Source organism: Carettochelys insculpta, chromosome 8 (assembly GCF_033958435.1).
Source record: "Carettochelys insculpta isolate YL-2023 chromosome 8, ASM3395843v1, whole genome shotgun sequence".
Taxonomy (NCBI): domain Eukaryota; kingdom Metazoa; phylum Chordata; order Testudines; family Carettochelyidae; genus Carettochelys; species Carettochelys insculpta.
The window spans coordinates 16,326,593-16,351,730 of NC_134144.1; the positions used below are offsets into that span (position 1 = coordinate 16,326,593).

The window sequence follows — 25,138 nt, forward strand, 5'->3', positions numbered from 1 at the left end:
AAGTGTGAATATCTTATCTCTGATCTTTTAAAAGTGTCTCTCCCTGTTTTTCCTTAAAATATCCCTTTATGGTGGTAGGCTATTGATACCTACTCATTGTCCTAGAAGCCTACTAGTGAAAAATGTAGGCAACTAAGAGATGTAGGTGGCTCAGGGGTTAGAAATGGATTATGAGGAGCCTTTCATCCCAGGTGGTTGGTTTTATCTACTGCAGTGCAGAAGTGACCAACCATTTCTAACAGCTGATAGTAATTGGATTTTTTTTTTTGTGTGTTTGTGGGAAATGAGTTAATCTCTGGTTTATTTCCAGTGTACAAGTGTTCACATCATAAAAGCAAAACAACATTTTGCTGGTTCTGTTCATTAAGAGCATTTTGGTCTGTAGGGATGTCAGTCTGATGCCTTTAATGAGCATTAAATTGGTTTAAACAAATACTTAATTGTATGTAATTCCTGCAAACTTTGATGTGTAATGAATGCATGGGCCTGGCCATTTTTGTCTTTTTTGTATGGGTATAATGTTGAATTCTGTAGAACCCCGTGCAAATTTAGCCATAAGTAATATGAAGAATTACATGCAGCTATATGTACTGAAAATCATTATTTCTATCACCTTGAACTTCTTAAACTTATTTGCTTTTGTAAGTTTCTTGTCTTGTATTTTCTGACCAGTTTTACCATCAAATTTGTGTTTATATTTGATATCATGATGGAGAAATTCAGCATTTTGAATAGTAAGCTTATTAAGATTATTCTGTTGTGTCTATGTCCATACTAAACATAGAAGTCAGTCACAGATATGTAATTTTAGCTACACCAATTGCGTAGCTAAAATTGAGTTATCAGCAATCAACTTCAATGTCTGTCTGTACAGAAGAAGGTCAATGGGAGTGTTTCTCCCGTCACCCTTCCTTAATCCTCGCCACTTGCAATAAATTCCAAGGTCTAGTTTGAACCCGGAAAGTGCAGTTTTGTGCATGCACAAAACAAAACCCTGGAAGGTTGACCCTGAGTGGGTCAATCTTCTGCGGTTGTACAGACATAGTCTAAGATGCTTTAATTCTACGACACTAAGATTCCTTTTGTGAAAGCTCTCCAATCCTGCAGTTTCTTCATCAAGAGCCATAATTCTGGCTATTTGCAAATTATATTTGCCCTGCTTGAAAGACAATTATCTGTCTTGCTTAAAGACTTCTAGAGCATCCTAATGGATCAAGAGAGATGTTTCCATGTTAAGGGTCTGATCCTAAAATGTAGTGGTTTGATGTTGAGTAAGTGAGAGAAATTTAATTAAGTGTTAAGGGGTAAGTGTTAAGTAGACAAGGGAATCAGTTTAGTGGCCACCTTCTATTTTTAATAACCCAGTGGAGAAAATGGGAATTCAGATTAATCGCCTGTACAAGAGCATGTTTCGTGGAACTGAATTCTACTGGCTAAATGTATAGATTAAAATAGAGCTGCATATGAATGTATATAATGACTGTCATTGGGAAATTTCTCCAAAGAAAACAGATGTATCAAACAGGCATCTTAAAATCTAATCCCAGTTGTCATCCCAAATGCACATTATTACATAAGGATTTTTCATAAATCGTTAAATAACTTTCTGAAGAGAGAGGAACACAAGGCAGGAATTAGAGATGAACCCAAACTGGAAAACTAAATCCAACTCCTATCCCACATCACCTAATATTCTGAAAGCTCAGAGTTACATTTTATTATAGATTCAAATTGCTAAGGCCTGTGTGTGCAAGGAGTATATTTTGTGTTAACATACAGGAATGTTAAATTATCAGTAGTGTCTGATATTAAGATATTTTTCTAAACCTTAAACACGTATTTTTAAATAAAAAGCAGTTTATTCTCCTGGAATTATGGTAGAATTATGTATATACATATCTTTGTGGCATTTGACTGGATTGTTAACACTATATGGGAACCAGATTGGATAATTATGATGGGCCAGAATTATTCTTGGTTTAACTCTGTTAAAGTCAATGGAATTACACCAGGGAAAAATTGATATTGTGTCTACAGTTTGTCTTCTCCTCATACAAGCATCTTCATACCTTATTCCAACATGCCGCACATGCGTGGACTGTCATTCTAAACCATGCCACTAAAGCATCTTCTCTTTCTTGAAAGCCACCTCCTCCTCCAAGTCCTCAGCTATCTATCTGCATCATAAAAAGAGCTAGCATGGCTTCTGCATCCCCACAAGTTTATTTTAATTACACATCAACCTTTCTGTCCTTTTACCCTTGCCTGATGTTATTTTTCCCCACCATCCTCTTGCTGTCATACCTGTACTCATCTTAGATTGCAAATGCCTTAGGACAGGAACTGTCCTTAAATATAATGTAACATTCCATGCACACTATTGGCAACATATACAAACCCATCACCACCCTGGTAGCTTCACTTGGACAAGTTATTGGACTTTGCTTTCTATCTGAACAGGATTTAGTATGAGGGGGTCCTGGACTGGTCCATGACTAGAGCTCCTAGCTTCTATAGTAACAGTCACACCAATGTAATGTTGCTACTGCATATACAAACACGTCACATTCTTCTTACAGTTTTGTTATAATTCATAATTAGGTTAAGGGCTCTGTTCTGAAAACCCTTGTTCCTTACTGTGCTATCTGTTTCTCATGCAAGTTGTCCTTCCAGTTTCAGTGGGATTCAAAACATGGATGAGAATGCTCTGGGGCTTAAACTAGTTTTGATTTCTTCATGTGAAATAATTGCAAAATATTCTGTGGGGGAAATCACAACAAAAAGCTCTTCAATGCTCACTAAAATCTTTCTGATATGGGCAATGACTGAAAAGGAAATATTTTCCTCTGCCTGATAATTTATGACACTTGACGTGACAGATGTTATACAGAACTCACTCTGAGTAAAAGTCAAGCTAGGACAGGAATTTGGTTAGCCCGTGAGGTAATTTCCAGGAAGCCTTGCAGGTGATAATACTGCAAATATTCACATGTGAACTTTTGCTTCCTATCATTCAATTTAGCATAACTACATATGAGGCCTGTGCATATAAGAATGAGTTTTGTCTTTTTTCTAACCCCCCCACCCCCCATTTCTACAACTTAATAGACATTCAAAAGAGAACAAATTAAGGTGGTGATCCTGCTGCCATTAAAAATCAATGGAAATTTTGAGTTGAGTGACCAGATTGACTTTTAAGTGTAGCATCTATTTTACAGACACAGTTGACTAAATATAACATCTGTTTTACATACAGAAGACTATGTCATACTCTGGTACTGAAAGACACTTGTATAGAAGCAGGATTCTTAGCATTTACCTTTATGCTTAGAAATAAGGTACTTTTGAGGATTACTTTTAAAATCATCCTGGTACTTTAGCTGGTATATAGTAAACCTGGAAAACATTTCTCTCTCCATTAAGTAACTTTAATTCTGCTTTTAACAAGTTGTATGTTGTGACTTGATTTGATTTAGGTTACTCTGGAAATATTTATGCTTTATAAAATGTTTTAAAACTCTTCTTCTTTTTCTTTTTAGCTTCTGGAAAAAAACAGCAACATTTTTGATGAACCAGATATAGTAGTTACTAAAAGTCCTTTGCATTTAGCTGTAAGTATGTGGTACATATTCAGTTTTTGGTTAGATACATACCCACTTAACTTCTCGAATGTAATCTTTACTTAAATCTAGCTCTCCATTGAAACAGCTGGAAGGGGACTTAGTGCCAAGATTTTAAAAAAATGGCCACTGGTTTTTTTTGTTTGTTTGTTTGTTTTTTAAAGTAAGGGAGCCAGGTGCACAGCTCACTGTGAGTGTCTTTTGAAAAGCCCTTAATCCTTGTGGTGGTCCCTATCTAAGGGTATTTTTGCACTTCAAACCAAAAGTGTAATGCCCGATTCCAGGAGATGCAAGCCCCCCAAGTTACATATCTAGCATCTCTGATGGCCATGCACTTTGAATAGTTGGTCACTTTCACCACCATGCCTGCGTTCTATTTTTAGTATACTAGTTTGATCAGAGCTAGTGTGGGTATGTCAGGTTCAGCTAGAGACCACACACCTAGTTCCATGTACAGAGGTACCTGACTTGGCTTGCTTTTCAAAAGTGCTGAGCACTCAGGAGCTGCTACTGCTCTGCACTTCTCAAAATGTAGCCGTTTATGGTCCCAAAAGAAGGATTAAGTAGTTTACTGTGGGAATGTCTTTTTTGGAAAATCTTGATTCATTTTTGCATCTACAAATGATTCTGAAATTTTTTATGTTACTACTTGTGTATGATCATATTAATTATACTTAAAATATAGGGGTCCTATCCTCATGTGACAGCAAAGTAAAACCAATTTGAATAAGAAAAGCGACATGCCCACTGTATTCTATAAATATTAAGGCCAATCGAATCTTTAAATAAAGTTAATAGTCTGGTTCATAGCTAAAAGCCAGGAAATTCTGAGTCCTCAGGGTTAATCTTCACTTGGATACATAAGCATGTTTTCTGTTAATATTGATAGGAGTTAGCTGCACATCAGAAGAAGAATTCATTTCTTTAATACTTAGTTGATGCTATTTTTAGAAGGATGAAACATAAGACTTAACTTTGAACTTCAGTGACCATCAGTGGGGCTTTTGTACATTTGTGTTACATTTATACTTCTTTTACATTTGTGTGTCTGTCTGTATAGTGATTCCTTTTTCATGAACCATTTCAACTCTGCAGAAGTTAATACAAAACCAATGGTTCCTCCCACCACGTGACTTTGAGTCCAACAAAAAGCAGTGCAGTACATGCTCGCTAGAGCTGGGTGAACTGTGCAAATAATTTCCCTGGATAGTCACTGCAGTTATTAAATGAATGGACTTCAGATGGTTTCATCCCTCTTTTTTGTTTGAATTTACTGGAACACATGTCCTCTGAAACGTCAGATGTAAACAAACCTTCAAGCTTGTAACTGTGATCATTTGCACCAGAAACCTATTCTACAAAGCAGTCTCATTCAGTCTCAGACCACAACCATTCCATGTGAACTCGCTGACCAATCAAATTATCACAAATTCTGACTTTACAGCAAACTGCTCCCAAATAAACCACAAACCAAGAATTGTTAGTTGATTCACTTTGAATAATGTGGCTAGGGACACACAGCCAAGTCATTTTGAGATAACAGCTGTTATTTTGAAATAGCTTTGCTGTTGTCTACACTATGCACATGCTATTTTGAAATACATTCTTTTGTATAGCAGCTCTGTTTTGCAATAGCTATTCTGGAATAGCTTATTTTGAAATAGGGCTGTTGTGTAGACATAGCCTAAATAAATGAAAATCAAAATCTGCCTGAAAACTGGTCATTCACTGGAAAAGGGAAGAAGTATATCAAATTCTTTGTTATAAATTATTTCTTCTTTCCCTTGTGACATATGTTCAGTGTTTGCTTTTCACAAAACTTTTGCTGTGGAGTTTAATGTCAATTTCATTGCAATTCAATAGATTACCCTGTTGTGCAACCTTTGGTTCTACAGAGCACCCTTCACATATGCATACATCTGACTTCTTTTAATTGCTCATCTTGGTTTTGAAGCAACTATTTTTTTTTCTGAAGACTGCTGCAGAATCTTTAATTGAACTAAAAATAAACACGGCCCTGATTCTGCAAAGATTTAAGTACACCTTACCCGCACATCTAAGATTTAAGCACCTCTATATCACTTGCACTCTGAGTAGTTCTTTTTATGGGATGACTCACAGCACTGGACTAAGCATGTACATAATTCTTGGAAGAATCAGAAACCTAAGGAAGAAAATATCTTGCTTCTAATTAGATTTCACTAATTTAAGGGAGCCCCCTTTTTCTGGAGTATTAATATATTTAATAAAATCTTAATTAAGACAGCAATTTGTGCTGGGAAATTTTGCAAAAAGTTACAGATTGTATCAACATTTGACTTTCTTTTTCACCCCTTTAAAGTCCTTTTCACCCTCTTCCAACCTGGCACAAACATAATTTTGCCAATTCCTGACTTTTGGCTGCCTACCACTGCAACCTTAAGGTTTTCTTAATGCAGTTTCTTGTATATCTGTGTGTTAAAAAATGAGGTGGGTGCTGGAGAAGTAGTTGACCAAAGGAGGGTGTCATTCTTGTGGACTTCCAAAGGTGTATGAGTCAAAGCATTCCTAGGACGTCTAGTTTCCAATTTTTAGCAAGTCACTACTTTTTTTATAAATCAACCTGGTGCCAGAAGTGTGCTTTGCTTTCTTCTTTACCCATCCCCCCTATCAGATTGGCCTGAGGTCTAGGACAGGCAATAGAGTGCTGAACCAATAAAAGTTTTAACATCCAGTAAATGGGAAGTCCATCAGGCAGGGTTCTACAATGAAGCATTCTTTGGTTTCTAGTGGCGTAAAGTCCCCATACTGTCAGACCTGAAAGCTGCAATGTTAATAGTTATTTGAAATGGCTTTTCTGTACATTTTATCACCTTAGAATATTTCTTCTCCATAGATATCTCATGGCACTAAGATAATTTGGCCTGATCATGGAAGGCTATCTCAGTAAATCTGACTTTAAAATTAAAAAAAAAAAAAAACATTTATGACATGCTAGATAAGGAACCTACAAAGATGGTATTGGGTATAAATTTTATGAGCGCCTGTTTGGGCTGGCGTGCAGCTCTCATTTGTAGCTGTGCCTGACTCTCCATAGCACATGACACAATCCTCTGTCTTATCTCATATTTATGTGCTGCATGTGTCACTACAGTACTACTCTGTGTACATTTGATAAGGCTTAAAGCAGAAATGATTGGGTGAGGTACTTTGCACTGTGGTGTGTAGGGGATTAGGGACTAGCTACTCATTATGGCCTTTGCTGTAATTAAAAACCACAGATTTTCAGGGACCTAGAATCTTGTATCCTCCTACCATATTCACAGTGGCATGCGGGAAAATCTATGTGCACTTGGGAGTTTCCAGCCATAGAACCCTGTAATATCAGAATAAACTATCTTTGTAGTATAGTTTCCGTTGTGTTCAAATGACTATCATGATGAAAAATCGTATTCCTGGGCTATGTTTGTGCTGCGCTAATGAATAAGATCTGTACGGCTTTTTTCCAAACACAGCCTGTTTTGGATTTTTAGGCCTATAATGGTCATCATCAAGCCTTGGAGGTACTTCTTCAATCTCTGGTAGACCTGGATATTAAGGATGAGAAAGGACGCACCGCTTTAGACTTGGCTGCTTTTAAAGGACATGCAGAATGTGTTGAAGCTCTCATCAGTCAAGGTGCTTCTATCTTGGTGAAAGATGATGTCAGCAAAAGAACCCCTCTCCATGCCTCAGGTGAGTGCAGTTATATTTCATCTTGAGAGATGAAACCTACAACATGACAGAGGTTAGCAGTGATGTTTGCTTAGCTATACTCTCTCTCTTTCGCAGGTTATTGGTAAACTAACTCTTGGAGTGTTTAGACTTCATCTTTAGTGAAGTGCCACCAGGAGCTAGAGCTAACGCTACCTTTCATTCTTCATCCATCTCTCTCGTCCCACAAAGTGCTCCATTTCTCCCTTCACCCCCAGCCGGATCCCTAGACCCCATTCACCAGGCCCATTTCCTCTTTCCACATCTATCTCCCTTCTCTTGTGCATGAGAGTTTCCTTCTATCTCCAAACCTCATAGTTCATTGTTTCAAGCTAGAGAATCAGGTGAAGAAGTAAGTATCAATGAAGCAGACCTTACAAGACAAAAAACAGAAAACGAAGGTGGATTCCCATTGATGATAAAATGGGGTAGGTTGGATGGGCCTTATATGGAGTGAGTACAGTGTTCCCTGTAACTAAGTGCTTGGGCAGGTGCCCAGGAGAGATTCACGTGCTACCCAGCTGATTAGCACAGTGCCCACAGCCACCCAGAGCTGTCAGCCTGTGTTTCTATTAGTAGTGTACATCCATACTTGCCTGGCGCACATAACAGAATTTATTCTGTCCAGAGATGGAAAAGCAGGGGGAACGCTGGTCCCATCCTGTCCTTCCACTGCCAGAAACTTTCGGCAACCTTCTCCAGCAGTACACTCCCTTCTCTTTTTTTCCTCTAAAACGCCAGAGAAAATCACTAGTTTCTAAGTGTTAACCACCTCGTAAACTAGCCAGTAAACTTATTGGAAACTAACCACTTCTGTAAGTGTTTAATAGTCGTTCTCTTCTTTGCTTGTGTTCCCTTGTAAGTCAATTACTCTGATTGCAGGGCTGCAAGCATGGAATTGGTGTCTTACATTTTTAAAGGTATTTATTAACATGTCCAAGATTTGCGCTTATGCAGGTATTTCCCCTGTGATTTTTTTATAATTGATAAACAGAACCAGAATCCTAGCAGTATAGTGCCCCACAATGATTAACTCCATATTGTCTAACAGCAACCTCTAGTGGGAAAATAGAATCAATACATTGTTTACTGTGCATTCATTTTCAGGGCCAGACTTGTCTTCCTGTACAGCAGTTTTTTCTGCTTAGAATAAAATGTTCAAATATCCCTAAAATCAGACAGTTTCTAATGTCTGGTCATAAATGCAAACTGGCAACACAAAATAAAATTTTGCACCTGTTTTATCCTGTACCTTTTGTCTGCAGTTTATTTTAACTGTATCTGAGGAAAACCTAGGTTGTAGACCTTTAAAATGTGGATCAAAGATGCATATATTAATGTTGCTACAGTGCAGCAAAGGGCACAAATTGATTTTCAGAAATAGCGAATCTGTATGTTAAAAGAAGAGAGTTTACATGGTTGTCTAATGTGTGTTAACTGAAAATTGCAGGCTATAGTTTCTTTTCAGTACATCACATGCTCTAATTCTTGAGCAGGATTAATAGCGCATATGATGCAAAAATTGAATATACCCCTTAGAATACTGTGATTTAAATATAATATATATGCAGATAAGATTTGCACTGTGTGAGATCATGCTCTGTACATATATTTGCCGTAAGTATTGAGGTCATTTTGTTTCTCTTCCCTTCATCTCACCTTCAGATTATGCCTCCTGCTTTATTTCCGTATGTTTATAATCCTGTCAAAAATCCATGTCTTGTTAAAGCTATTGACAATTACAATAGAGGTTGAACCTCTCTAGTCTGGCACTCTCTCATCTGACATCTGTAATGGGTGTGGCCAAGTTTCTTGTGGTCCCATAAAGTTTGTTTCCAGCCACCAGTCCTGGCGCTCAGTGTTCTGTGCTGTTATTTAGCTGTAATGTGTCCCCATATGTCTTTCTAAGAGCCCAGGAAGAAGTGGAAGTGTTGGTAATGCAGCTGGACCCTGTTGAACTCCCGTGATCTGACAAATTCATTTGGCACTGGTTAGGTCCTGAAGGTGCTGGACTAGAGAGGTTCAATCAATACATCTTCTTATTGCTCATATTTTTCAGTGTGTATTTATACCTATTGGCAAACTACCTTATGCTGAAGGCTCCTAGTTGGGCTGGAAATGTCCCTATCACATCGGCAGCTAGTGTGCATGTTGTTAGCCTAAATATATTATTATTCCTGTCAGCTGTAGTTTATTGGCATGCACCAAATGCCAGCTGCATCCAGTACCTTCAACTGGGTGAAATATATCAGACCTGCTCAAAGGGCATGTCTCCACTACCCACCAGATTGACAGGCAGCAGTCAATCCAGCAGGGATCAATTTATTGCATCTAGTACAGAGGCAATAAATGAAGGCTCGCTCTTTGACTCCAGTACTCCACCAGAACAAGAAAAGTAAGGGGAGTCTATAGCAGAGTGTCAGCTGTCAACTTACTGCACTGAAGATACAGCAGTAAGTAGGTATTAGTATTTCAATTTCAGCTACATTATTCATGTAGCTGTAGTTGAGTAAGTTGTGTAACTTGATTCGACCACCCCTGGTTGTGTAGACAAGGCCAAACTTTAGGTCCAAGTCAGCAGGGTTCTTAAGCAACTTTAAACATGTGAGTAATCTCAAGGAAGTAAATGAGACAGGTGTTGTGGTAGAAATTGGACGTATGATTAAGAATCACTAGCAGCACCTTTAATGGCTAGATACCTGAAAAAATTATAGAACAGTCCTTACTGCTGAAAGCTGAAGGAGAATCAATGTTAGGTCACAAGGCAGAACCCTGTGGTACTGATGTTTTAGAATTTTGCAACCTTTGGCCTTGTTGTTGTTTTTCATCTACAGGGAGCGTGGTATCTGGAGTTGCACGATCAGAGGGGTCCTGCCCTTCCACACTGCTTCTCATTCATCGTGACATTTAAAAATTGCTGTATTTAACTGGCATCACATTATTCAAAGACAAGAGTACATTTACTCTGAGACTGGCAAATCATTATAGTTTCAAGATGTGACAGAAGCACTAGTAAGGGCTTGTGTTTACAGTCAGTTCCCGCAGATTCAAAAGACACTCTGGGAGCCTGGTATTTTCCTTGGACAGAGAAATCATAATTACTCTGCTACCAAATACCTCTACTTCTATTTGTATAACATGGTTAGGGCTTACAGATTGTCTGCCTGACCTCTCTGTAATGTTGCAATAATGAGTATGGTCACAATAGAAGTTTCCTTAAAACTGTGGTCATATTCCATAGAGTTATTTGTGCGCATGGCATAGCTGCTTTTCATGTTCATCATGTTTCAGTGACTCAATCAACAGTGTGCTCATTTTAAAGAAATAGAGCCTGATTCACCTGTCTTTCTACAGTCTTGCGCTGTTTTAAAGCCTGCATCAAACTAGAGTCATGCACTTTTGAATCAGGCCCAGCATTTTTCGAATTGCCAAAGTTGCAAACTCGGTTTAGGCTTGGAAGGACAAGCATTATTCATTCTGGCTTGTGAATCATCACCAGTCTCAAAGATTTTGCAACTCAGAAGTAGTTCATAATTTTGTTGTAGCTGCACAAGCTAATCCAGAGATCACGCTCACAGAGGTGTATGGATTCTGTGGTGCTAACAGAAGTCGCACATAATAAACACTTATTTTTTGTTTGTGACTCAAAATACTGACAGGGAACAGATCCGTTGAGTACAAAGGTGTTATTGCTATAGTCATTTTTCTTACCATAGTCACACTATAACCACTCTTCTTTATAGCTGCATCTACACTTGCAAGTAATTTGAGAAAATCTGTCTGTCTTTCAAAAGAGTGTGCAGAGCGTCTGCACACAAAACGTGCTCTTTTGAAAGTGGGGACATGCTAAGTTGAGTTTGTGGGCAGGTGTGGACACTCAACTTCGACTTTATCAAATCCAGTGTTACAAAGTTGACGTGAAGAAATTTGACTTTATTTCATAGCGTAGAGGCAGCCATGTAGCATTATCTTCTTGTTACCCTTCATGTCTCTAGCTAGTTTGAGGTTGTTTTGCGTGTTTGCCTTTCTAATCTTGCCCCTGCATACGTGTATTGTTTCTCTGTTTGTTTGCGTATATTCATACAGTAGTGTCTCAGTTTACGCGAGAGTTGCATTCCCATGCACCCTCACATAACTTGAATTTTGCATAAGTCAGGGGCGGCTTCTTCCCTGGCAGAATGCACATTCTGCAGCCAGGGAAGCAGCAGGAGCACCTGGAGTTCCTTTTGAACAGTCAGTCCTGGGTTTGGATGGTGTGCTTGAGGAGGGTTAAGCCTGGCGGTGGACTGGGGCCATGGGAGGAGGGCAGAGGGGTTAAGCTGGAGTGAATTAGGGATGGAGGGGGGCTGGGGGGGTGGACTTGAGCTGAAGCTGCACTTGGGGGGGTTTGAACTGAGGTGGGGGGGTGTTGAGCTAGAGCCATGCATGGGGCAGTGAGCTGGGTTGTGTAGGGTTTAAACCACAGTCACGTGCAGGGGTGTTGAGCTGGAGGCATGCACAGGGCTTTGAACAGGGGCAGTGAGCCAGATCCGTGCGTGGGGGGTTGGAACCAGGGCTGGGGGGGTGGGGGTTGAACCAGAGCTGTGAGCGGGAGTGGTGAGCTGGAGCTGTGTTCAGGCGGTGAGCCAGGCCATGGGGGTGTTGAACCATGGCAGGGAGAGATTGAAATGGAGCCACGAGCAGGGGTGGTGAGCTGGGCTGTAGGAATTAAGTTGGAGCCAGAGCTGGGCGTGGGGGTGGGGGATGAGCTAGAGCCGTGCGCTGGTGGTGAGCGGGGCTGCGGGGGATGTTGAACTGGGGCCATGTGGGGCTGGGCAGGGTTGAACCAGGGATGCGGGGGGCGAGATTTTGAGTTGCTTTTAACTCACGTTAATGCGAGTTAAGCACAATTCGAAATGACACATTTTGAGGGTTTACTATAGTATGTGATTTGTCCTAATTGCCACTATTTATATGACTCCTTTTTGATTTTGAGATCATGCAAGATCTCCTGGCAAAACCAAGGTGGTCTTTTACCATACTTTCCAGCTTTTCTGTGCAGTGGTATAGCTTGCTTTTGCGCCCTTAATAGTATCCATTTGAAAAATTGCCAACTCTTTTCGGTTGTTTTTCCTCTTCGTCTTGCTTCCCCTGGAACCTTACCTACCAGCTGTCTGAGTTTACCAGAATCTGCCTTCCTGAAATCCGTTGTCTCTCTTATGCTATTCTCCTTTCTACCATTCCTTAGAATCACGACCTCTATGATTTCCTGGTCACTGTCTCCCAAGCTGCCTTCCAGTTTCAGATTCTTAACCAGTTCCTGCCTATTTGTTAAAAATCAAATCCAGAACTGCTTTGCCCCTCCTCCGCCCCAATACATTTTTCCACCTTCTGAAATGAAAAAATGTTTTTAATCCAGTCCAAGAATTTATTGGATAATCTGTACCTTGCTGTGTTCGTTTCCCAATATATGTCTGGATAGTTGAAGTCCCCCATCACCACCACATCCTGCACTTTGGATGATTTTGTTTGTCAAGAAAAAGCCTCACCCACCTCTTCTACCTACATAGGTGGTCAGTAGTAGATCCCTAGCATGACATCATCCTAGTTTTTTTTTTTTATCCCTTTTAGCCTAACACAGAGCCTCTCAATGCATCTGTCTCCTGCATCCTTCTCCACCTCAGTCCAGGTGTGCACATTTTTAATATATAAGGCAACATGTCCTCCCTGTTTAGCCTGTGTATCCTTCCTGAGTAAACTGTACCCTTCTATACCAATATCCCAATTGTGTGTATTATCCCACCAAGTCTCTGTGATGCCAACTATGTCATAGTTGTTTGTTTATTAGGGTTTCAAGTTCTTCCTGCTTATTACCCATACTTTTTGCATTTGTATATAGGCATCTAAGATACTGACTTGCTTTTGCCTCCCAGTTCTGTCTAGTCCTTTTTTCTCGGCTATTATAGCCTATGATTCCTCTCATTTCTAACCCAACTCCCAGGTCTGCAGGTTTTTTACTTACCTGTGGGCTTTGGTCACCTGTCCCCATCAAAACTAGTTTAAAGCCCTCCTCACTAGGTTAGCCAGTATGCATCCAAATAAGGCCTTCCCTTTCCTCAGAAGGTGAGCTTTATCCCTGCTTAGCAGTCCTTCCTGGAAGAGCATCCTGTGATTGAGGAAGCCAGAGCACTCCTGGCAACACCATCTTCTCAGCCATGCAGTCACCTCCAGGATGCATCTGTCCCTACCTGAGCCCCTACCTTTGACAGGAAAGATTAAGGAGAGCACCACCTGTGCTCTAGACCCCTTCATCCATACTCCCAGAGGCCCGTAGTCACTCTTGATCTGCTCAAGGTTACACATTGCAGTATCATTCATGGCCACATGGATCAGAAGCATGGGGTAGTAGTCAGAGGGCCACATAATTCTCGACAATGCCTCCATAACATCTCAGATACGGGCCCCTGGCAGGCAGCATGCCTGCTGAGAGAACATGTCAATTTTGCTCAAAATCTGTGGGAAAAGTAGGAGGGAAGAGGGAAGACGACACTAACCTTGAGAGAACAGATTGACTGACTGACTTTTAAAAAACATTTATTTGAGATTTGGTGAATTCTTGAAATTTTTGACATCAAAAGGTATGAGGCTGGCTGTGGAGACTTGATGTGCTCCTGAGTCAACAGTTCTACAACTTGGAGAGCAGTAGCACAAGTTTCTGTCATTCCTCTACCAGTGTTACCTCATTTTTGTTCTGTAGGGACTAACTCTGAAAGTGTCTCCAGTCAGACCTTACGTCTCTTGGGTGCCCATTGTGAAGGCATGTCGCAGTAAGGTGCCCAAGGAATGGCATACACAGGTTCAAGCAACAATAATAAGATTTGCTCATGTAACTTCCAATGCATTAAAAATAAAACGTACAAGTTGAACATCTCTAATCTGGAACACTCTCATCCGGCAATGTCCACACTCTGGCGTGACTTGTGTTAGATGGATGACCACTTATCATATGTGTGGCCAAGTTTCCTGTGGTCTCATTAAATTTGTTTACAGCCACCAATCCTGGCTCTCAATGTTCTGTTCTGTTGTTTAGCTGTAATTTACCCCTAAATGTCTTCTAAGAGCCCAGTAAGCAGTGGAAATGTTGGTAATGCTGCTAGACAGTATTGACCTCACACGATCTAGCAAATTTCTCTTGTCCAGCTCCGGTTACGCCCAACGGGAGCAGGAGTAGAGAGGTTCAATCTGTAGTGTATTGTTCAGTCACAGGGTTCTGAAATGTGAGAGTTAGAAGTCTTCTCAGCTGTGACAAAAAATATCAGACACTTTTTTGCATTGCTTGTTTGTGATTTCTATGTATAACAAAATCTTCCTTTTGACACAATCAGAAAGCATTTCATTGGGACAAGGTAAGTGAAAATTGCCTGAAATTTTCATTTCTTTCATTGGAGCCATAGGTGCCTTGAAGGAACAGTATCTGAAAGGCAGTTCTTGTGTTAGTTTCATAAGTGTATTTTAGTATTTGTATGTTTACAGACTGCTAAATATATATTGTTTCCTTCTAGTCATCAATGGTCACACACCATGTTTGCGATTGTTGCTGGAAGTTGCAGACAACCCTGATGTGACAGATGCCAAAGGACAGTAAGTTGTCTTTGTTTTGCTACAGTACAGGATTGTAAATGGCAGCTCCATAAATTGCTCATGGTATAGGTTCTTTTATGACTTGCTGGATATATTACTTACTGTATGAATCACCTGCACCATTCTAATTTTTTCGTGTAATTTGGCAAATATTACAAAGTACACATTCAGATGATCAAAGCCATGGAATAAACATTAGCAAGGAAAACGATTGATTTTGGCCACTACCCCTACAGGTCTTCTGAGATGTTTAAGACTAAACTCAGTTAATAAATGATCAGTTTTTGAACTGTTTCTAGGGAGCATCTCACTGGACATACTTGGTCTTTTGGGATGGAGAATTTGGACAGAGTATTAATGGAATGTGACACTTATGTTACGTCTACACTTGCATTCCTCTTTCAAAATGCAAATGAAGCACTGATTTACATATTTCACACTTCATTTGCATAACCTCTTTTTTCGAAAGAGATTCTTTCAAAAGAAGAAAAGCAGTGTAGACCTGGCTCTTTCAAAAATAAACCCTGTTTTCGAAAGAACTCTTCTTATTAAAAGAAATTAGGAATTCCTAAAAGAAATTAGGAAGCATCAATGTAGCCTTAAATTGGAGTTGATGTAGATGATGATGGTTTTACTTCTTATTAAATGGTAGTTATTGGAGGGAGGACACAAATATATTCTAAAAGTTGAAGTTGTGAATGGCTTTAAAATTTCACCTTCAAGAACAGGCATATGAATGCCATGTTTTTAAAGGGAATCAGCTTCAGTCCTTGAATTATTACCAGATATCAAAAGCACAATAAATCCTATTTTTAAAAGAAGTGGAAGAAATATTTGCTCAAGAGTCTCGCTGAGAGATGATTTGTGCAAATAGGATACTGAATACAATTTCTTTTCCCCTATATTAAACAATTCTGCCCAGGATTTTTAAAGAAAAAATTTACATTACTATTTATCTTACGAATTGGAAGGACTGACTGCATAAGTGAATTGCATAGTTTATTATCAATTTGATATTCTGATGTAGGCTTCTATAATCATAAGTTATTAAACAACAAAATTTTAACGTAGACTGGCCTGAACAATGCAGCAATGTAAACTGCCTACAAATCAGAAATGTGTCTGGGTAAATACTGCTTGCTGCATGTCACACTGCTTGACTGACAATAAAATTGTACCAAAGTACCTTAATCTGAGTATGTAGAGGAATATAGGTGGTGAAGAGAGGACGTATGGAGAAAAGGCAGGAATTCCTGGTGCCCCCCTTTCCCAAAGGATAATTAACAGTGGAAATGGTATGTGCTCTTAAAGCTGTAATTACTTCTCATTTTCTAGAACCCCACTAATGCTGGCTGTGGCTTATGGGCACATTGATGCTGTTTCCTTGTTACTTGAAAAAGAAGCATCTGTAGATGCAGCCGACCTCCTGGGATGCACAGCTTTACACAGAGGGGTGACTATTAATTTTATGACCCTTAACTATGCATATTAACTTAATAGTTATGGCTTTTCTTTTATGAGTAAGGAGGTAATAAAGGGAAAATCATCGTAGATAAGTGAAATTATTAACAAACCTGGGAAGGTTGGTCAAAGAAGTAAACCACATTGTGAGTGAGAAGCAATGAGATGTGGGGTACGTATCATGTCTTTTAGGAGTGAACCTCTCAGTAAATAGCCAATTGCTGAGAGAGCCAATAGGGGCATTATAAATGTAACTCTGGATAGTGAAGAGTTTTCCATAAGAGTCCTGGAAACATCTGCGCAAAACAAAAACCATTGCATAAAGCTTCTGTTCTGTGCTACAAAAAACATATTAAAATACTGTAGGAGCTAAGCAAACCAATGGCACAGGCAGCAGATATAACAGTTGCACTTGGACTATTGGAGCAGCTTTCTCAAAGATTTTATATTTTTGTATATTTTTCCCTAGTAGTTGTGGTTTCCTTCTTGATTGAGGCCTGTTCAGTTGGTCTCAAAGAGGATCTTTAAGACTCTAAGAATCTCAATGTTTATAAATTCCTAATGATCTAACTTGTGCCTGACTCTAATGGAGGTGCTTATCCTCAAAATTGGAGGTCAGCTAACTGTCCTTAGACGCTGCTATTGCTGCTTTTCAATACAAAGAAGCACTTGTGTGACCAAGTAGCTTCTCACCTGTTTCCTGGAGCCCAACCTTGCCCCCAGAGTATTCATAAGCATATCCTGTATCTCACATATCCTTTGCACCAGAATGATATGAAGATGCTGATTAATTTCTTTGTTGTTACCAGATTATGACTGGGCATGAGGAATGCGTTCAAATGCTGTTGGAACAAGAAGTATCTATCTTGTGTAAAGACTCCAGAGGCAGGACGCCTTTACATTATGCAGCAGCTCATGGTCATGCCACTTGGTTGAGTGAATTGCTGCAGATAGCACTGTCAGAAGAGGACTGTAGTTTTAAAGATAATCAAGGTTATACTCCATTGCACTGGGCTTGTTATAAGGGTAAGTGTCTGTCTCTTTTTTTATACCTCAACAAGCTCAAATGTGAGTTTTAGCGTTACACTGTATACTAGCTAGCAGCACACAAATTTTGAGATGTAGATTCTCTCCTTTTGCCATCTGAAATAGTTGCAAGAAGTTGCTACATTTATACTTCAAGTCGGAAGGCAGAGGAATTCCAGCAAAACAGCAACCTTACGTCAGAGTGAGCAATTAGGTGTATGTCTCAACCATGATGTACAATGGCCCCATCTCTCAGATGCTGGGCATGAAAACTGGCTTTTTTGAAGTTAATGGCATATTGTCAGTTGTGTCACCGCAGTTAGTGTTCCATCCTAGAAGAGTCATTCCCTACACATGGGTGCATAAGACTATCCCCACAGTTACTGTAGTACATACAGTACACAACACTTGCATTAGTTGCTTCTCATTAGCAATGGTTTGAGACTATAAGTCCAAGACTTAGGGTATGTCTTCACTACCCGGAAGATTGACCAGGGTATGGAAATCAAACCCCAGTCAGGGTCGATCTTCTGGGGTTTGATTTTTGCGTGCCTGGCTGGGATGTGCAAAATTGAACTATCTGAGGTCAACAGTTGACCCCTGTAGTCCTCAATATCGTGAGGAGGGAAGTTGACAGGAGAGTTCCTCCCATCAACCTCCCTCTGTGAGGACAGCTAGATAAGTCGATTGTAGATACACAATTGCTGTAGCTAGAATTGCATATCTATAATCGACCTTAAGCTCTAGTGTAGACCTAGTCTAAGTTTCTGACTACAGAGTGGTAGATAGCTACCATCTCTGAAGATCTAAAAGATGATTTAGCAGAGTATTGTAGCACTATGTAAAAATACAAGAGATCTGTTTTTAAAAATAATACACGTGACTAAGTTAGATGTGGGTCTGGTTCACAGCATCTTTAAAAGTATGTCACATTCCTGAAGTTTTATTGTATAAGAACTTACATAAGCAGTTGTCTGGTTTTGAACTTCAGATGCTAAAATGCTGTGCACTTATGACCTTAAAATGAAAATAAGCTATTATTTTTGTGTTTTATAATAATAAATCATCTGATATTGTAGGTAATGAAAACTGCATAGAGGTATTATTGGAACAGAAATCTTTCCGCAAATTTAATGGTAATAGCTTCTCTCCATTGCACTGTGCTGTGTAAGTAGAAATACCAATATCAAGTCTGGCTATTTTGCTTTAGGATATATCCAGAAAAATTCTTAGCATGAGATTAATAAAACTATTTGCGTGTAGAGATAATGATATTAGCAAATGATTTTTAGATTGGATAATCACAGTATGCATATATACCTGTGATGAAAAGCTAGTAATATCAAGAGCTCTGTGAATTACATGCATCTGATGAAGTGGGTCTTTGCCCATGAAAGCTTATGCTCCAAAATATCTGTTAGTCTATAAGGTGCCACAGGACGACTTCTTGTTCTTGCAGTTTGAGTGATTTTGTTACATTATTCATCTAAAGGGCTGAAGTTGCACTCTCAGGATTACAGTTGCAAGTTGCAGCTCTGCCAACTTTCTGGTCTCTCTGGCTATGGCTACACTATCTAGTTATTCTGAAATAACAGAAGTTCTTTTGAAATAACTGAACTGTCATCTAGACTAAGCCCACAGGATTTTGAAATAATCTTGACACAGTGAGTGCATTATTCTGAAATTGGAGTACAGGGTCTGGGAGGGAGAGGTTAAGATAGTGTGTGGAGTCTTGGAGGGAGGGGGCAGGATTGGGGGTCTGGGTGATAGGGTACAGCTTACCTGCTCACCCCCAGATGCACACGGCTCTCTGCCCCCATCTCTCTGCTCCCAGACACTGCCTTCCACTGCTCTGATTGGCTGGAATTCTGGCCAATCAGAGCAACAGTATGAGGCCTCCGGCCAGCGCTGCCGATGCCACTGCTACTCCTCACCTCCTTCCCCTGGCTGGGGGAAGGGCATTGAATGGCAGTGGAGCCTGGAGCTGGTTCCTGCTCCCTCTCCCCCTGGCCAAGCCTGTGGTCTGGCCCTGGCCCTGGCTTGACTGATTTAGCCTACGAGGCTCAGGGGCTCCAAACCCTCCAACCCACTGCAGGCTGATGCTGGGGTGGGGGGAGCCCTGAGCCTCAGGGTCTGGATCCTGACAAACTGTAGTGCACTGGGGGTCCCCATCCATGCTTTAAACCCTGCTACAGTTCTTTGTTTTCTCCTGTTTTGCCAGGTTCTGGCCTCTCCTGTTCAAAACCGATTTTGTGGGTTGGATGGAGAGGGGGGCAGAATCATCAAAGCTCTTGCAGTTCTGGCACTGTGCCTTAAGAATACAAAAGTATTTGCAACTTGATGGCTGTCTTGAGCCATTCTTCTGCCTGTCTGCATTTAAGACAGACTTCTATTGAGTTAAAGCAACATAGTCATTCAGTAAACATACCAACAACAAGGCCAATATACACTGTCAGTGAATTAGCAGAGGCCAGCTCCAAATCTGCCTGTCACATTAAAAAAAAAATTATTCAGCTTAGGACAAAACGTATGTAGTGTTCTTGGAGAATGTGTTTTTGAGTGGGGTAGGCCAGCAGAAAGACAAATAAGTGTAACCCTTCTGCCAGGGTTCCCTTTCATCCATCTCACACAGGACTGGCTCGAGCCGTCACTCAGTAGCCTGGGAAATTCTCACACTCCTGGGCACCTCTGAGGCAATGCTTCCCCACTTGGAAGGACAGAGGCTGAGAGTAGCAAAGAAACTTTTAATGAAAGAGGCAGAGAAGTCACATGGCATTAACTTTGGAAAATACCACACCCAGAATTCATAACTGCCCCCCCAAGTAATCATCCCAGCTCAAATGGGTTGAGCAGTGTCCTTTGCCTGTGAGGCTCACCAGTTCAACACTGTAAGGGTCCCATTCACATACCCAAACTTCCTCTGTATCCCACTTCAAACTCCCCACTTACAAGTCTGTCCAGTCAGTGCAGACCCGGACATGTCACCCTGATGACTTTCCCCATTGAGCCTAAGGTGATGCCACCTTTGTGCTGGTCTGCTGGCTCCTGCCATCCATCTGCTGTGTTCCACCGGCCACCTGCTGCGCTCTACCAGCCGCCTTTGCTTCGCTTGTCCGCTGCTGCTTTCTGGGTTTGGCACTTGGCAAAACCCTTTGATTTCAGCTCCCAGTGGCTTCAGCTCTGGGCCTAACCACAGCATCTCAGTATGCACCAGGATGGGTTCTCACAAAATAACTATAAGCCCCAGCATTAGACTGGGCTTTAGTTCTAGTGTGAACCGTTGAGGGTGCAGGAGGGGAAGAGAGACAAAAGACTACTCAAGCCAGTTTTATGGGTGTATGGCCAAAAAGCTCTCAGCCAGCTAGTTCAACCAATATCCCTCCCGCTTCTGCCTCACAATGGTCAGATGAGGGGAGCCCTGTGTGATCCATATCTTGCACAATGATGATGACTGCCCCGCACCCTCACAACAACTTCAAGCATTGGTGAGACTCCACAATTCTTACACTGGGTGATAGCATAAATTGTGACTTTACAACAACATGTTGCTTACAATAGATGAAATTCCATTGCTTCGTCTGCTACCATCAGGCTTTGTTTGCAAGGTGTTACATATGCACACCTTTGCATTTTCATGCAAATGACATATTCCCTCAACAGGATTAAGCTCCTGCTGACACATTCCTGACATAAGAGTGATAGAATCCAACATTCATGATGCCTGCTGGGGTTTAGAATTACTGTTGTATGAACTCTCCGTTCTACTGGTAGTACAGTGGAGTCTCAACGTTTGCGAGGGTTCCATGTTGAGAACCCTCGTGAATACTGAATTTCACGAATGCCACTCCCACCTAGAGCCTGGGCTGCTGGGGCTCCTACCTGGAACCCGGGACAAGTGGGGACTGCCTGAGCTCCCGCCCAGAGCCCCAGGGAAGCCGCAGCCACCGGTGCTGCTGCCTGGAGCCCTGCGAAGCAGCAGCTGCCGGCGCTCTCCACTCTGGAGCACCGGGAGGCGGCAGCTGCCAGCTGTCCATGCCCCTGGGGCCCTTGGGAAGCGGCCGCTGGCAGCCGCTTGCAAATACTGGCGTTCGCAAATCATAGGTTTGTGAATGTTGTGACACTACTGTATAATGATCTTCTCCCACAAATGACTGCTGTGTGGATCCTGTATAAATCTACAGTGGTTTTCTCTCACTTCTCTAGTTAACTGTCAGCGTTTCTATTGGTACAGTGTTTTTTCATCCTAACCTACACCTTGAATTTTTTTAATATGTAAAATAAGTTAGAAAAACACAACCTTTCAAAAACCTGCATAAAATAAAACCACTTCAGACTGAAACTTGAAATGTAAGACCTGAACCCCAAATGGTCACTTACTCAAAATTCATAATCTTCTGCTTCCCAGTAGAGCAATCTGGAGACAAGGACTAAAACTCAACAAGCTTTTCTTAGAAATTTTAGGATAATAGAGGTCATTGTCACCCATAAAATGGCAGCATTTCTATGGAAATAGTGGCTTGACTAAAAGTTTCCTTTAAAAAGTGACAGTATGAGAAATTACTTTTCTACATTAGCTATAAAGTGGCATATGCTGCATATATAATAATTACAGTTAATATTTTTAAACATTAAAGACTTAATTGAAGACTTAAGGGGATGAAATTCTTCTCAGTTTGAAGTTCTGTTGGAGCCATGAGACAAACTGCTTAGTGCTGCAGTGTTTTGCCAAATAAAGACTGCCATTTCTCTCCCCTCCCTCTGCCCCCCCCAACTCCTTAGACAGAATGAGGCCTTGTGGACACTTTAAACATTTGAATAAAGTTACTTTCATGTCAGATCACACAGCTGAGCATTTCCTAGGCTCAAATATGTGATTTACATTTAAACTCATTTTTAAAGGGTTTAAAGAAGTTTTGGGAAGTTCAGTCAGGGCCACTAGATTGGATTTACTTCTGAGAAAGATTCCCCGTAGCCATTTCAAACATTGATAGTTTTCCAGTTCAAAATGAAGGCAAGTGTTTTGGTTTTTGTTTTGCTTTAAAGTTTAGTTGAGGCATTGAACCTTCAGCTTGTTTTGTGTAGACAGAGCCAAAGGGATTAGCTGTGCGCAGCCAACTGCATGATCAGTGCCTGTTTTTCTTTTATGATTCAAATCCAAAATAGTTGCTGCAATTTGAATGTATAGAGTTTATAGCAGCTAGGATCTGGCACATATTATATAAGCAAAAGTTAACTGTGAAGCATTACAAATATACAGAAAGAAACAGTAGTGTACTGTCATTTGAGGAATGAAGTGTGTATGGGCAGAGTGGAAGACAGATGTTTGTCATTAAAAAGAGCTGTTCTGTTCTTCATAGAATCAATGATCATGAAAACTGTGCTTCGCTGCTCATTGGGGCTATAGATGCCAGCATTGTCAATTGTAAAGATGACAAAGGAAGGTAAGAGTTTAGTTTCTTGAACAGAATGCATTTCACCTTCATGAATCAAGTTTAAGACAGATCATCATTTTTGCTTTGTGCAGCTAGTCTATGTCTGGGCTAAAATTTGTCAGACCAGCTCCAAATGCCCCAGAAGTAGAACCGTGACAGAGGAGGAGGTGATTGACTTCTAGAGAGACTATTAATTATATTATGATGCTACCAAAATAAATATTATTTTGTTTCTTTAAAATATGCAGAGCTAAGGGCTGCTTACCAGTACGGTGGCCATTAAGTTTTTCCCCTTTCCTCTTTCTCAGATTGCTGTGATTCCAATGATGGAGATTCCATAACCTCTCTAGGCAATTTATTCCAGTACATATCCACGCTGACAAATAGTTTTTCCTAATATCCAGCCCAGTGCTTCTTGCCTTATCCTCAGAGGCAAGGAGAACAATTTCTCTCCCTCCTCCTTGTAACCTTCTTTTAGGTACTTGAAAACCACTATCATGTTCCCTCTCAGTCCTCTTTTCTAAACTAAACAAGCCAAGTTCTTTCAGTCTTCCTTCATACCTCATGTTCTCTAGACCTTTAATCATACTTGTTGCTCTTCTCTGGGCCTTCTCTAATTTTGTCACACCTTTCCTGAATTGTGGCTCCCAGAACTGGACACAGTATTCCAGTTGAGGCCTAATCAGTGCAAGTAGAGCAGAAGATTTACTTTTCATGTCTTGTTAACAATACTACTATGAATACATCCCAGAACAATTAGTTTCACACATGCAGAATAGGAAATGACTAACGAAGAAGGAGTATCGAAGAAAGGGATCTGGGGGGGGGTCATAGTGGACCACAAGCTAAATATGAGTCAACAGTGTGACACTGTTGCCAAAGAAGCAGATCTCACTCCTTCGTAAATGGAGTACTTTGCATTTCTTCCTACTGAATTTCATCCTGTTTATCTCAGATCATTTCTCCAATTTGTCAAAGTCACTTTGAATTCTAATCCTATCCTTCCAAGTACTTGCTACCCCTCCCAACTTGGTATCATCTGCAGATTTATAATTGTACTTTCTATGCCATTATCTAAGCGTTGATGAAGATATTGAACAGGACTGGTCTCAAAAGTGATCTCTGCAGGATCCCACTTAAGAACATAAGAATGGCCATACTGGGTCAGACCAAAGGTCCATCCAGCCCAGTATCCCATCTGCCGACAGTGGCCAATGCCAGGTGCCCCAGAGAAGGAGAACAGAAGTCAATGATCAAGTGATTTATCTCCTGCTATCCATCTCCTGCCCTTGTACTGAAGGCTAGGGCACCATACTTTACCCCTGGCTAATAGCCATTTATGGACCTAACCTGCAAACATTTATCGAGCTCTTTTTTAAACCCTAATAGAGTCCTGGCCTTCACAGCCTCCTCCGGCAAGGAGTTCCACAGGTTGACTGTGCGCTGTGTGAAGAAAAATTTCCTTTTATTAGTTTTGAACCTACTACCCATCAATTTCATTTGGTGTCCCTTAGTTCTTGTATTATGGGAAAAGGTAAATATTTTTTCTATATTCACTTTCTCCACACCATTCATGATTTTATATACCTTTATCATATCGCCCCTCAATCGCCTCTTTTCCAGACTGAAAAGTCCCAGTCTCTCTAGCCTCTCCCCATATGGGACCCGTTCCAAACCCCAAATCATCTTAGTCGCCCTTTTCTGAACCTTTTCTAATGCCAATATATCTTTTTTGAGGTGAGGAGACCACATCTGCACACAGTACTCAAGATGTGGGCGTACCATAGTTTTATATAGGGGAAGTATGATATCTTTTGTCTTCTTATCTGTCCCTTTTTTAATAATTCCTAACATCCTATTTGCTTTACTAACTGCCGCTGCACACTGCGTGGACCACTTGTTACAGCTTTTCAGCATGACTATGAACCATTGACAACTACACTCTGTGAACAGTATCCAATGAGTTATGCACCCATCTTATAGCAGTCCCATCTAGGTGGTATTTCCGTAGCTTATTTATCAGAAGGTAATGCGAGACTGTACCAAATGCTTTACTAAAGTCTAGGTATACCACATCTACCAATTCTCCCTTATCCACAAGGATTTGTTATCCTGTTAAAGAAAGCTATCAGGTTGGTTTGGCCTGATTTGTTCTTCACAAATCCATGCTGGCTCTTACTTATCACCTTATCTTCCAGCTGTTGGCAAAAGGATTTCTTAATTATTTGCTCCATTATCTATCCTGGC

General features: G+C 40.6%; 1 protein-coding gene across 4 annotated transcripts in view; it reads left to right on the top strand.

Annotated features, from left to right (window-relative positions):
• Positions 1-25,138, top strand: part of ANKRD44 (ankyrin repeat domain 44) — a 209,311-nt gene that overhangs the window by 158,963 nt on the left and 25,210 nt on the right. For all 4 annotated transcript variants that reach the window (XM_075000784.1, XM_075000785.1, XM_075000782.1 and 1 more), the window contains 7 exons: positions 3,540-3,611; positions 7,133-7,334; positions 14,894-14,972; positions 16,308-16,425; positions 17,243-17,459; positions 18,539-18,626; positions 22,817-22,900. In XM_075000784.1, the coding sequence (XP_074856885.1) occupies positions 3,540-3,611; positions 7,133-7,334; positions 14,894-14,972; positions 16,308-16,425; positions 17,243-17,459; positions 18,539-18,626; positions 22,817-22,900 (860 nt within the window). The remainder of the gene's footprint in view (positions 1-3,539; positions 3,612-7,132; positions 7,335-14,893; positions 14,973-16,307; positions 16,426-17,242; positions 17,460-18,538; positions 18,627-22,816; positions 22,901-25,138) is intronic.